This window comes from Pteronotus mesoamericanus, unplaced genomic scaffold (genome assembly GCF_021234165.1).
Source record: "Pteronotus mesoamericanus isolate MK-2021 breed Mesoamerican mustached bat unplaced genomic scaffold, CSHL_Meso_final contig_42, whole genome shotgun sequence".
In the NCBI taxonomy this organism is placed as follows: Eukaryota; Metazoa; Chordata; class Mammalia; order Chiroptera; family Mormoopidae; genus Pteronotus; species Pteronotus mesoamericanus.
Window position 1 is genome coordinate 1,507,507 of NW_026555157.1, and position 12,442 is coordinate 1,519,948.

General features: G+C 37.6%; 1 protein-coding gene across 1 annotated transcript in view; it reads left to right on the forward strand.

Annotated features, from left to right (window-relative positions):
• SPICE1 (spindle and centriole associated protein 1) overlaps positions 1-12,442 on the forward strand; it is a 62,231-nt gene continuing 49,789 nt past the window's right edge. Inside the window, exons 1-2 of the mRNA XM_054577302.1 lie at positions 1-266; positions 8,237-8,335. Coding sequence (XP_054433277.1) covers positions 8,237-8,335 — 99 coding nt within the window. The 5' untranslated portion in view covers positions 1-266. The remainder of the gene's footprint in view (positions 267-8,236; positions 8,336-12,442) is intronic.

Here is a 12,442-nt window from a genome sequence, read left to right on the forward strand (position 1 = left end):
CATCCCGGAAGCACCCGCTGCGTTTATCTGTGGCGGGCTGTGCTGTTCTGGTGCCTGAAGTGTTTGGTCGCGGAACCCAGCAGTCAGGAAACGGCAAAGCAGGTTGTGATGACGGGGTGGAGTCCTTCAGCCTTCACCCTCGCCGAGTCTTAGGGACCCGGCTACAGTCCAGCAGTAGTGGCCCTGGTAGAGGATCATTACTACGGAAAGCGCACCCGCGACTCTGCGTTTTAGGAGTGTCTGTGCGTTTCAGGAGGCGTGTCTGGGTGCGTTTGTGTCTCAGGCACCGCTTTTGGGCGCTTTAGCACAGAGCTAGAAATCAGAGGCACTCTCTTATAGCTTCCAAGGAATTTACAGTCTAGAAAGAGAAAGAAACACTAGCCAGCGTATTCAGGGGCCGGGAGGGTTACTTAATTCGATGGGATGGTCAGGGTTTATCAGGAGGAGAGGCCGCTAGAGTGAGTTTTGAGGAGTGACTTGGAGTTAACCCGGTAGAGAAGGGAATGAAAGTCCGAAAGGGTGTTCCAAACAGTGCGTAAAGAATGGTTAGAACTTTATATGAAAGCGAAATCTTGTTTTAGGATGTGTGGGAGATTTGAGAGGGAAAAGACTGGAAAGAAAGGTCATCCAGGCCAGGCCATGCGGGGAGGAAGGGACAGGGATGGGGGAGAGAGGCTCAGAGTGCCAAGCCGAGTTGGAGTCTTCTTTGCGGTGGGAGAGCTATTAAAATCTTTTGAGCTGTACTGTAGTATTTATCAGGGTAAAAGCAATTGAAGGAATAGTGTTTGGAAAGAGGTCTTGTTTTCCTTTGATCAATTTTCTACCAGCCAGAGTGGATTTGCTAAATTCCATCATAACTCTTGCTTAAAATCCTTAAATGACTTTCTTGCAAGTTCGTGATCTGGTCTTTTTTTTTTCATTCCCTTTCTAGGCTCTCATCATTGCAAGTCTGTTAGTCAAACTGAACTTATCACAACCTTTTAAAGCCACCTCTCCCTCTGGCCCCCAGCATTCTTTCACCAGCTTCTAACTTTTATTGATACTTTAGCTCTTAGCTTAAACATTTTGGGGGCAATTTGAGGGAAGAGGCAGGCTTTTCTTACTGTGTGCAATGAGGTATTTCCATGACACTGAGTTTACTTTGTACATTTCCCTTTTATTACATTTATTCATTTAATTGTGGTCTGAAAACCTCTAAGCTCTGTGAGGGTGCAGACTACTCTACTTTCTTGCTGTATTTCGTGACTGGCTCTTGGCATGTGCCTTCCAAGTATTTGTTGATTCTTCTATGTGCCCTGTCAGGGGATTGAACCTACAACCTTGGCATGTGGGGACAACACTCTAACCAAAATAATATGTGGATGATGGAGTGAGTGAGTGAATGAGTGAAAGGAAGATCAATTAGGAGGAGTAATGAGAGCCTGGACAAAATCATTTGTAGTAGAGATGAAGAGGGAGGGACAGATAAGGGAAGTATCTCTGAGAAAGAATAGATTTGGGCATCTGATTAGCTATGTGACACGGAGGAAGAGAAGGTAATGCTAAGGGAAGAGGAGCAACAAGAAGGGTGGTAATTTTGTTGGCTGAGCTGAATTCAGCAGACATTTATTAAGCAAGCCAATCAAATATCAAGAACCAGAGACTGGCAATGAAGAGGGCATGGAAAATAACCTGTATTTTGACTCTATTGTATTTGAGATAGTTGGGAGATGTGTACAGAAGGCAGTTGGAAATGAGCATTTGATGTTTTGAGGAAAGATGAATTCTTGATTTGTGAGTCATTTCATTTCACACTATGTTTGTGTGCCCAGTGCATTCATAACTTTGCAAAGGAGAGGGTGCGATCAGTGAGGGAAGATGTGATCTAGAAACTAAGCTCCATGAGAACTGGCACCACATTACACTTGTTTACTATTGTATCTCTAGTGTCCAGCCAGGGCCTGGCATGTGGTAGGCTCTCAAAAACAGGTACAGGATGAAGCAATATGGTCTCCAGTGAGAAGACAAGAGGACTGGGACAGAACTGGGTGAAGATCTTGATTTGTGGTATCTGAGGAGGGGCCAACAGAGCCTGCAAAAAAACGGAGAAAAGAGAAGGAGAGAAACCAGGAGGAGGAGTATTGTGGAAACCAAGGACTTCCAGGAGTGGTCGTCTGTAGAGCTGGAAAGACCTGAGAAATAAGAAGGGAGCAATGCTTCTAGTAATTAGGAAGCTATTAATATTTTAGATTTTCTATATTGTGCTAATTATTTGACTCCTTAGCACTGTAAAACATCAGAATATCTCATCTCACATGTCAGCATGTGAACTATAGCTCTCTTATGACACCTGGTTTCTGTAAGTGGCACAAAATCTTTTGGTTAGAAGACCACAAAGTCTGATCATTGGTTAAGAAAAATGAGGTCACCATTATTGGTGACATTCAGGATGACACTTTCCAGTGCAAAGGTGGTCCCCGTGCTGCAAAAGTTCGAAGTGTAACTGGAGCTTACTAAATAGAAGTGGTGCAGTATGCCTCTCCTTTATGAAGGTTGGGGAAAGGAAATCCAGAATTTTTTCTGGGTTTTACCGTACACAGGCTGGGATTTAAAGTTGACCAGTATGTTAGTTTCCTATGCTGTGTAACAAATGACCACTAATTTAGTGGCTTAAAATAGTATTCATTTTTTATCCTATAGTTCACGTGGGTCAGGAGTTTGAACACGATTTAACTAGACATGTGGGTCAGGAGTTCGAACACGATTTAACTAGACACTGTGCAGGGTCTCACAAAGTTTTGATTAAGGTGTTGGTGGTCTGCAGTTTCCTCTGGAGCCTCAACTTGGGCTGCCAGGTTCACGTCACTCAGGTTGTTGGCAGAATTCATTTCGCTGTATGACCGAGGGGTTTTGGCTTCTAACTGACTTTCTGCTGGAGGCTGCCCACAGGTCTTTGGGTTTCCTGCCACATGGCCCTTCATAACATGGCAGTTTGCTTTTTCAAGGCCAGCAGGAGAGAATCTGTTGCTTTTTCTTGTAAGACAGAGTATAATACCTACATTTACATCATTGAGAATATACTATACATGCAGTTCTATATTCAGCTTTCTATACTCTTTTTGTGTTTTCTTGTGTCATTAATATTCTTTTAATGGATGTATATAATAATTTTAATGCATGCATAATTCATCAGATAGATTTACTCTTATTTCATGATTCTCTTTTGTTTCTATAGAATAAGTGAAGCTCTAAGTGGTCAAAGAGTAAAATAACACTTGAATCCTTTTTTGAACAACTGTTACATTTTTCCCACATCTTCTTTTATGACAGCTTTATTGGGATGTAACTCACATACCATAAAATTTACCCCTGTAAAGTGTATAATTCAGAGGTTTTTAGTGTACAGCCGTCTGTTTTATTCATGGTTTCACTTTCTAGGTTTCAGTTACCCGTGGTGAACCACAGTCTGAAAATATTAAATGGAAACTTCTAGATATTTTGAGAGAGAACATTTACATAACTCTCGTTACAGTATATTGTTATAATTATTTTATTATTAGTTATTGTTGTTTATCTCTTTCTGTGCCTAATTTCTAAATTAAACTTTATCATAGGTATGTATGTATAGGAGAAAACGTAGTACACATAGGGTTTGGTACTGTATGTGGTTTCAGCCATCCACTGGGGTCTAGGAATGTATCTCCCAGTAAGGGAGGACTACTGTATTCATAGAGTAGTGCCACCATCGCCACTGTCTAATTCCAGGACATTTTCATCACCCCACAAAGAAACCCTGTGTCTGTTATCAGTCATTCTCCATTCACTTCTCCCTTCAGACACTGCCAACCACTAATCTACTTTATGTTTCTATGGATTTGTATATCCTGGATATTTCTTATAAATGGAATCATACAGTATATGACCTTTGGTGTCTGGCTTCTTTCTCTTAGCATAGTACTCTCAAGGTTCATCCATGTCATAGGATATATCATTACTGCTTTCCTTATATTGCCAAATAATATTCCATTGTATGAATATACCATATTTCGTTTATTCAAATTTATCCTTCATCGAAGATTTTGAATATTTCCATTTTTTGTCTGCTATACATATTCATGTACAAGCTTTTGTGTGAACATATGTTTGCAATTCTAGGACTAGAATTGCTGGGTCATGTGGTAACTCAATGTTTAATATTTTTCAGGAACTGTCAAACTGTTCTCTAAAGTGGCTACTCCATTTTACATTCCCACTAGCAATATATGAGGATTCCAGTTTCTCCACATTCTTTCCAATGCTTGTTATTTCCATCTTTTTGGAAATAATTTTATAACCATTTTACTGGGCGTGAGGTCTCATTATGGTTTTGATTTCCAATTTCCTAATGACTAATTATGTTGAACATCTTTTCACATGCATATTGACCATTTGTAATATCTTCTTTGGAGAAATGTCTATTCAAATCCCTTAGCTATTTTGGAAATGGATTATTTGAATTTTTATTGTTGAGTTTTAAGAGTCCTCTATACATTTGGGATACATGTTCCTTATGAGATACATGATTTGCAGATATTTTTCTTCCATTCCTTTGGTTGTCTTTTGACTTTATTCATGGAGCACAAAACTTTTTAATTTTGATGTAGTCCAATTTATTTTTTTCCTGGTTGCTTGTGCTTTTAGCATCAAACCTAAGGAAACATTCCTTAACCCAAGGTTCATGTTTTTTTCTAGGTTTTTATACTTTTAGCTCTTACATTTAAGTCTTTGGTCCATTTCAAATAATTTTTATATATGTTGTGAGATAGGGGTCCTACTTCTTTTTTTTTTTTCATAAAGATATCCAGTTGTTCGAGCACTGTTTGTTGAAAAGATTGTTCTTTCCCCATTGAATTGTTTCTTGGCACCCTTGTTGAAGTTAAACTGACCATAACATAAGGGTTTGTTTGGAATTCTCTTTCATTCCTATTTTATAAAATGGTATTTATGACTCTGTCACTTACTGTGTTACCTTTCAAAGTTGGTTAACTCTTTGTCCTTTAGTTCTCTCATCTTTAAAATGAGTAATAAATAGTAAATACTTCATGGAATTATTGTGAGGATTAAAGGAGGCACGATGTGGGAAGAGATCAGGGCGGCGCCTGGTTTGTAGAAAGCACTCAGTATGCGTTAGCTATTGCCCTCATCACCGCCGCCACCGGCAGCATCACCGCCGTCACCGCCATCACCGACAGCGCTAGCAGCATCATAAAACTGAAATGTTATTTTATTTTTATTTTTTAAAATTTAATTTTTATTATATTTTTTCCAATTATCATTTAGTCCCCTTATATCCCCTTCACCCACCAATTTGATTTTTAAAAATACATATTTTATTGATCATGCTATTACAATTTGTCCCATTTTTTTCCCCTTTATTTCCATTCACCCTGCACCGCCCCTTCCCCCAGCATTCTCCCCACCTTAGTTCAAGTCCATGGGTGGTACGTATAAGTTCTTTGGCTCCTCCATTTCTTATACTATTCTTAACCTCTCCGTATCTATTTTGTACCTACTATTTATACTGCTTATTCCATGTACCTTTCCCCCCATTCTCTCCCTCCCCCTCCCCTCTGATTTCCATTTCTATGATTCTGTTCCTGTTCTAGTTTGCTTAGTTTTTTTCTTTCTTTTGTTTTTTTAAGGTTCACTTGTTGATAGTTGTGTTTGTTGTCATTTTACTGTTCATAGTTTTTGATCTTCTTCTTTTTCTTAGGCAAGTCCCTTTAACATTTCATATAATAATGGCTCGGTGATGATGAACTCCTTTAACTTGGCTTTATCTGGGAAGCACTTTGTCTGACCTTTCATTCTAAATGATAGCTTTGCTGGATAGAGTAATCTTGGATGTAGGTCCTTGCCTTTCATGACTTTGAATACTTCTTGCCAGTCCCTTCTTTCCTGCAAGGTTTCTTTTGAGAAATCAGGTGATAGTCTCATGGGAACTCCTTATTAGGTGACTCCTTTTCTCTTGCTACTTTTAAGATTCTCTCCTTATCTTTAGTCTTGGGTAATGTAATTATGATGTGCCTTGGTGTGTGCTTCCTTGGGTCCAACTTCTTTGGGACTCTCTGAGCTTCCTGGACTTCCCAGAAGTCTATTTCCTTGGCCAGATTAGGGAAGTTCTCCTTCATTATTTTTTCTAATAAGTTTTCAAGTCCTTGGTCTTCCTTCTCTCCTTCTGGCACCCCTATGATTCGGATGTTGGAACGTTTTAAAGTTATCCGAGAGGTTCCTAAGCCTCTCCTCATTTTTTTGAATTCTTGTTTCTTTATTCTATTCTGACTGAATGTTTATCTCTTCCTTCTGCTCCTTATCATTGATTTCAGTCCTGGTTTCCTTCCCTTTACTGTTGGTTCCGTGTATATTTTTCTTTATTTTACTTTGTCTAGCTTTCACTTTTTCCTCCATTTTGCAACCATATTTAATCAGTTCAGTGAGCAACCAGATTACCAGTATTTTGAACTGTGCATCTGACAGATTGTCTATCTCCTCTTCATTTAGTTCTTTTTCTGGAGTTTTGGTATGTTCTTTCATTTGGGCCATATTTCTTTGCCTCAGTGGGCATGTTTTATTGGGAAGGGCAGAGCCTTAGGTGTTTGCCAGGGCAGGCAACCCAGGTCGCTCCGTTGTGACACTGTGGGTGGGGAAGGGGTCTGAGAGGGTACAATGCCACTTGCTTGACTCTGGGCCAGATTTCAATCACTTCCCCTGCTACCCAAATTGGGCCCTTCTAGTGCTGATTCCCGGGTGCATGGGTTAGTGTATGTTCTAGGACCCTGTGGGTCTCTCCAAGAAACTCTCCTGTGAGGCTGGGAGTTTCTCCTGCCACCACAAACTGCACAGGTTTTTACCTCTAGAGGTTTGGAGGCTTTCTTTTCCTGCACTGGAACCCTCGGTTGCATGACCTGTCTCACTCCCAAGCTGTTCACCGTTTTTCTGTACGCAAATGTGGGACCACCTCGTTCACCAGCTGCAGCCTCGCCTGCCTGATCGTCCAGCTGCTGCCTTGTCACGTGTCCTCTCTGCCTTGGCTGCCTGCCTCCAGCCTGTCTACCGGTCTGGACGAATGTTTCTTCTTTATCTCCTTGGTTGTCGGACTTCCATACAGTTTGATTTTTCTGGCAGTTCTGGTTATTTTTTGTTTTTAAATTTGTTGTTATCCTTCTTTTGGTTCTGCAAAGAGGCAAAGTGTATTTACCTACACCTCCATCTTGGCCGGAAGTCTTGAAATGTTATTTTCTAAGTTGTATGTGATTTATCTCCTTAACTGGGTTATAAACCCTAAAATAAGATACCATGTTCAAGGAGTGTATTATTGATTAGTGATAGGACAGAGAGCAAAGAGGACTGAGGGCAAACTCTTGGGAAACGCTTGCACTTAGGCATCTTCATTACAGTAGACTAAATGATTTTTTAAAAATGTACTTAAGAAAAATACTAGAGTCTTTGTTTTAGGATAATTTTGGAGTAAGGGGGTCAGGTGGAAAGTTCTGTAATTATTTAGGTTTATAAAGAAGTTCTAGAATAGGAATCTTGTCCTAGTGTTCAGGGATTATGAGACTTTTTATAATTTTGTAAATATAATGTTTAGTCCAGTATTACTAGTTTAAGAGTGCTGAGCAAATGTTGGCCATTTCCAAATTCCAGTTTAGTATCAATAATCACCCTCATTTAGTATTATGTGAAAAATATACTAGAAATGGTATTGTAACTTATCTGTTCTCTAAAATTTAGACACCTTTATTTACAGTGAGCGCATATGTAGCTAATAGTGATTTGAGTGTTAGAGTGCTTAAAAGAGAATGCCCTTTCTCTTCTGTTCTGCTCCTCTTGCATTCATACTGTTAGTAGGTGACTGACATTTTCTATATTAATTATGAATTTATATAACTGATGGCAAACCTTATGACTACTGTCTCAGTGCTCCGCTTTACTTCATAATATCTGCATTCCTAGAGTTTTTTTTAATTAAGCAAATAAACAAATTATTGCTTTAAAACCCTGTTTTTATCATAGTTTCCAGTTAATTATCACAATTTTCTATTAACTGTGAAATGAAAGAACCAAGTATTTTGATAGTTTGTTCCTTTCATTATGCTTAAATGTTTCTTCTGATGTTGTAAAATTTATTTTCCTAGATCTCTTTTTCCCTTATAGTGTTGCTTAGTGACTAGTTTTTAAAAATATTTTAAAAATTTGATATGATTTTTACTCCTAGATGTCATTTGTCAGAGTGAATCGTTACAGTCCCCGGGGAGGAGGAAGGAAAGCACTGAAAGTAAAGAAGAAGAAGATGCCAGTGAAGCAAGAATGGGATGTAAGTATAGGTGGGATAAGAAGAAACGTAACATTTATTTATTTATTTATTTATGTGCTTTCAAATTTATAAATCATGTTTATTCTATTACAGTTGTCTCAGTTTTTACCCCTTAACCCCCTCCACCCACCCCACTCCCACAGTCAATTCCCACTCTCCTGTCTGTGTCCATGGGCCATTCATACATGTTCTTTGTCTAGTCCCTTCCCCTTCATTCCACCATTATCCTCTTTCCCCATCCCCTGGAGTCACCTTTACTCTGCTCCATGTTTCCTGGCCTGTGGTTTATTTTGTTCGATAGTTTATTTTGTTGAATAGAGTCCACTTATAGGTGAGATCATATGGTAATTGTCTTTCATCAACTGGCTTATTTCGCTTAGCTTAATATTCTCCAGTTCTATCCATGTTGTCACAAAAGGTAGGAGTTCCATCTCTCTCTCTTTCTTTCTTTCTTAAATGCAGATTGATTTTATTTTTTTAAATGTCAAAGTAAATTATAAAATATTAAAAAAATTTAAAACCATTATAAAGTCTCATCAATTAAACTAACATTACACCAGCACAGAAATAATCAAGTAAATCAATGAAATATAATGAGTATTCTAGAGACAAGCGTATATATCTGTCTAACAATATATGATTAAGTTGATATTTAAAATCAATGGGTAAAATAAGGCTTATTTAACAAATAAAGTGCATGGACCACTATTACTTGAAATAAAACAAATATAGCCCTGTTTCACACATTATACAAGAAATATTCAGGTGAGTTAAAAAGCAATATGTAGAATCTAAGGAGTTTTAGGAGAAAATATAACTAATATTTTTCATGACCTGAAGTAAAATATTCAAACCCAGAAGCTATAAAGTAAATAGTAACAATATGACTATATTAAACATTTAACTATATAGTAATATACATATAAAAAAAGTTAAAGCACAAGAGTTATAATAGAAGAGTATTTGCAACACATCTAAAACATGGTTAATAGGTTTTATGTTTTTGTTTTTCTTTGGAAAAAAGTTCTACAAACCTTTAATCAATAAATGGATAAGACTACGAAAAAGTCATTTAGTTTTTTTTTTAAATAATAGAAATAGGCAAGAAATATACTAAAACAGGTTTAGTTTCAACAAATAGTAAAGGAACAATAAAAATAACATCATTGTCACAATCAGATTAATGAGTATTAAAAATACTGGTAATATCAAGTATTGGCAACTCTAAAAGGAACTGGGTGTTCATAGAAATTTTTTCTTCATCTTAAAGCAGTCCCTTTAGCATATATTGCAGTGCTGGTTTGGTGGAGGTGTATCCTTTCAGCCTTCTTTTGCCTGGGAAACTCCTTATTTTGCCTTCAATTTTAATTGAGAGCCTTGCTGGGTAGGGCAGTCTTGGTTGCAGGCCTTTGCTTTTCAATACTTGGACTATTTCTTGCCATTCCCTTCTGGCTTGCAGTGTTTTTGTTGAGAAGTCAGCTGCTAGCCGTACTGGGGCTCCCTTATATGTTGTTACTTTTTTCTCCCTTGCTTGCTTTAGGATTCTCTGTTTGTCTTTGATATTTGCCATTTCAATTAGGATGTGTCTTGGAGTGGGCCTCATTGGGGGAAGTAACATTACTTTGGAGGAATAGGTGGGCTCACAGGCCCTAGTCAGTCAGAACAGTGCTCTGAGTGGGGGCTTGGCATGTAATGGGGTGGCATGGGTTTATGGGCATGTTACCTCCTAAGTCTCAGTGGGAAGAGCAGAATCCTTTGGGGAGTGTTTTTTAAAATACAGGAATTGAGGATGTACCCTCTACTTCTTTTGAAGAGCTGGGATCTTACGGGGTTGGGTAATGTGTTTTTAAGAAGTCCTCCCACCTATACTTTGAGAACTCACTGCTTTAAGAAGACCACCGTAGCTAACTTGTGTCCCTGACATCTGAATTTTGGGGGTCATTTTTTATATTTCTCCATAGCAACCAGTGACGCCATAATCACATGAGGCATTTTTTTGGCTGAAAATGTGGATGATCCTTGCTCTCTTACTGCTCAAATTGTTTGTCTCTCATCTCTAGAGGCTGGTCACTTGTAGTACAAAGTTTCTCTTAAGATAAAGACAAGTCTTAGGTATCTGAGACATGATCCATGGCTCCTACCCTGGATACTGCCTGGTATTATCAAGGGTATTTTTGTCTTCTGCAGCCAGGTACTTCGGTTTGGACCATGTGGATCATGAGACATTTTATTTTATTTTATTTTATTTATTTTATTTTAATTTAATTTTTTAAAATATGTTCATTGGGAGGGTGTGTGAGAGAGAGAGAAAGAGAGAGACAGAGAGAGACAGAGAGAGACAGAGGGAGAGAGAGACAGAGACAGAGACAGAGAAACGTCAGTGTGCCCAACCAAGGATTGAACCTGCAACCTAGATGTGTACCCTGACCGAGAATCAAACTCCCAGCCAACAGAGCCACATGGTCCAGGGCTGGATCATCAGACTTTAGATGACTTTGCTTTCTAGTTTGGAACTCAGGGATTCTTTTAGACTTGGAATCTTCTGCATTGTGACTGATCATCTTAGCCAGTTATCCTGAGCAAACTGATGGACTTTGAAAGTGGAACAGAGAGATTTCCGTGTTTAAATTTGCTTTGTTGCTATCTTATTGGCTATGAAGTATTTTTTATAAGGGTGTGATTCTAAGGTAATGAAACTGATGGAAGGAAAAAAATGCACACGATAACATAAATATTATCCCCTTCAGAGTGGTTATTTAGGGAAGTTCAATTTTTATTCTGATATACTGCTATTGCTGAAAACATAATTGAAACCCATCATTTGAAACTGCATCAGAACCTTTCTCACTTACTTTTTATCTCCAGTGCTGGAAAAATATGTTTTTCGACAATAGACTGAACTTGAAAGTAGTTGTAAGTCATTTGGAGTGAATGTTAAATGAAGGAAGAGAGATAAACTGAATGATACTGTTTTGGTAAAAACAGTGAGAGATTTTTTTAAAATGGCTTGTAAATTAGATTTATAGATAATTTTAAAAGAAAATTGTTTTAAGTGGCAATATTAATAATGAAATTATATTTTCTTCCATGAGAACTAATTCCAACATATCACTTACTTATATGCCTCAATTCTATTATGACTATGAAAAATAATCTTCATGATCTTACAGTGTATATTTTCTAAATGACTATGAAAGGAGCAGTAGTTTTAGCATAGAAAGCCTTGACGTAAATACAAAATATGGCCAAAAAGTTGTCTTTGAATATACCAGCTGCTATTTCGCCAGGCTCAGTTCTCTATATTTCTCTTAGGACTAAAACTCGAAGTTGTTTTATTTCCTGCCTTACCAAATCTGTGTAACAAAGTGGCAAAGGTCATTTTGGAAAGGGCCTAATTGCAGGACTGCTATTTGTAGCTGTCTAGCTTGTGCTCTGCTCAATTCCAAGAGAGTATTATTTACATAGATTAAGATATTAATGGTACCTCCTTGAGTTGTGCAGTGTGGTAGCTCTCTCTTGTTGAGTTTGTGCCTTTTTACTTATGTGACTATTCGCATTTTGTGAAATTATACAAACTCCATCTCTTATTAGGATAGGTTCTATACTTGAGGTGTTTAAATGGTCACAAATTGAACCTCTCTGCAGTGATCACAGTTTATGTTTTAGGAGTTTTTAGCAGTGCCTCATTTCAAACTGTAGTTTGAAAACTACAACTTTAGCTTATACTTATTTGAATTATATACTACCGTCTTTTATTCATTGTTTTTAATAAAATGTATACCTGCTTGTTGAATTTAGTCCTTATTTTCTGTAAGACACTTAATAGTCTGTTATTTTCTACAAGACACCTACAAGTAATCTATATTAATATTTAAATTGAGAGTACTGGTTCCCGAAAATAAAGACTTTTTGGTCCCAGGAATTTGAATTCGTTTTCAAATCCAGTACATACTCACGCCTAAAGACATACAGATGAACAATAACTGTTAATAGGTGTGATATAACTTTCTGAAGGATGTGAAAAAATATGGTTAAGAAGTTTGAATAACAAACTAGTGTTTTACTTTAATTTAAATAAATATATTTATTATATATAATGTAAAAATA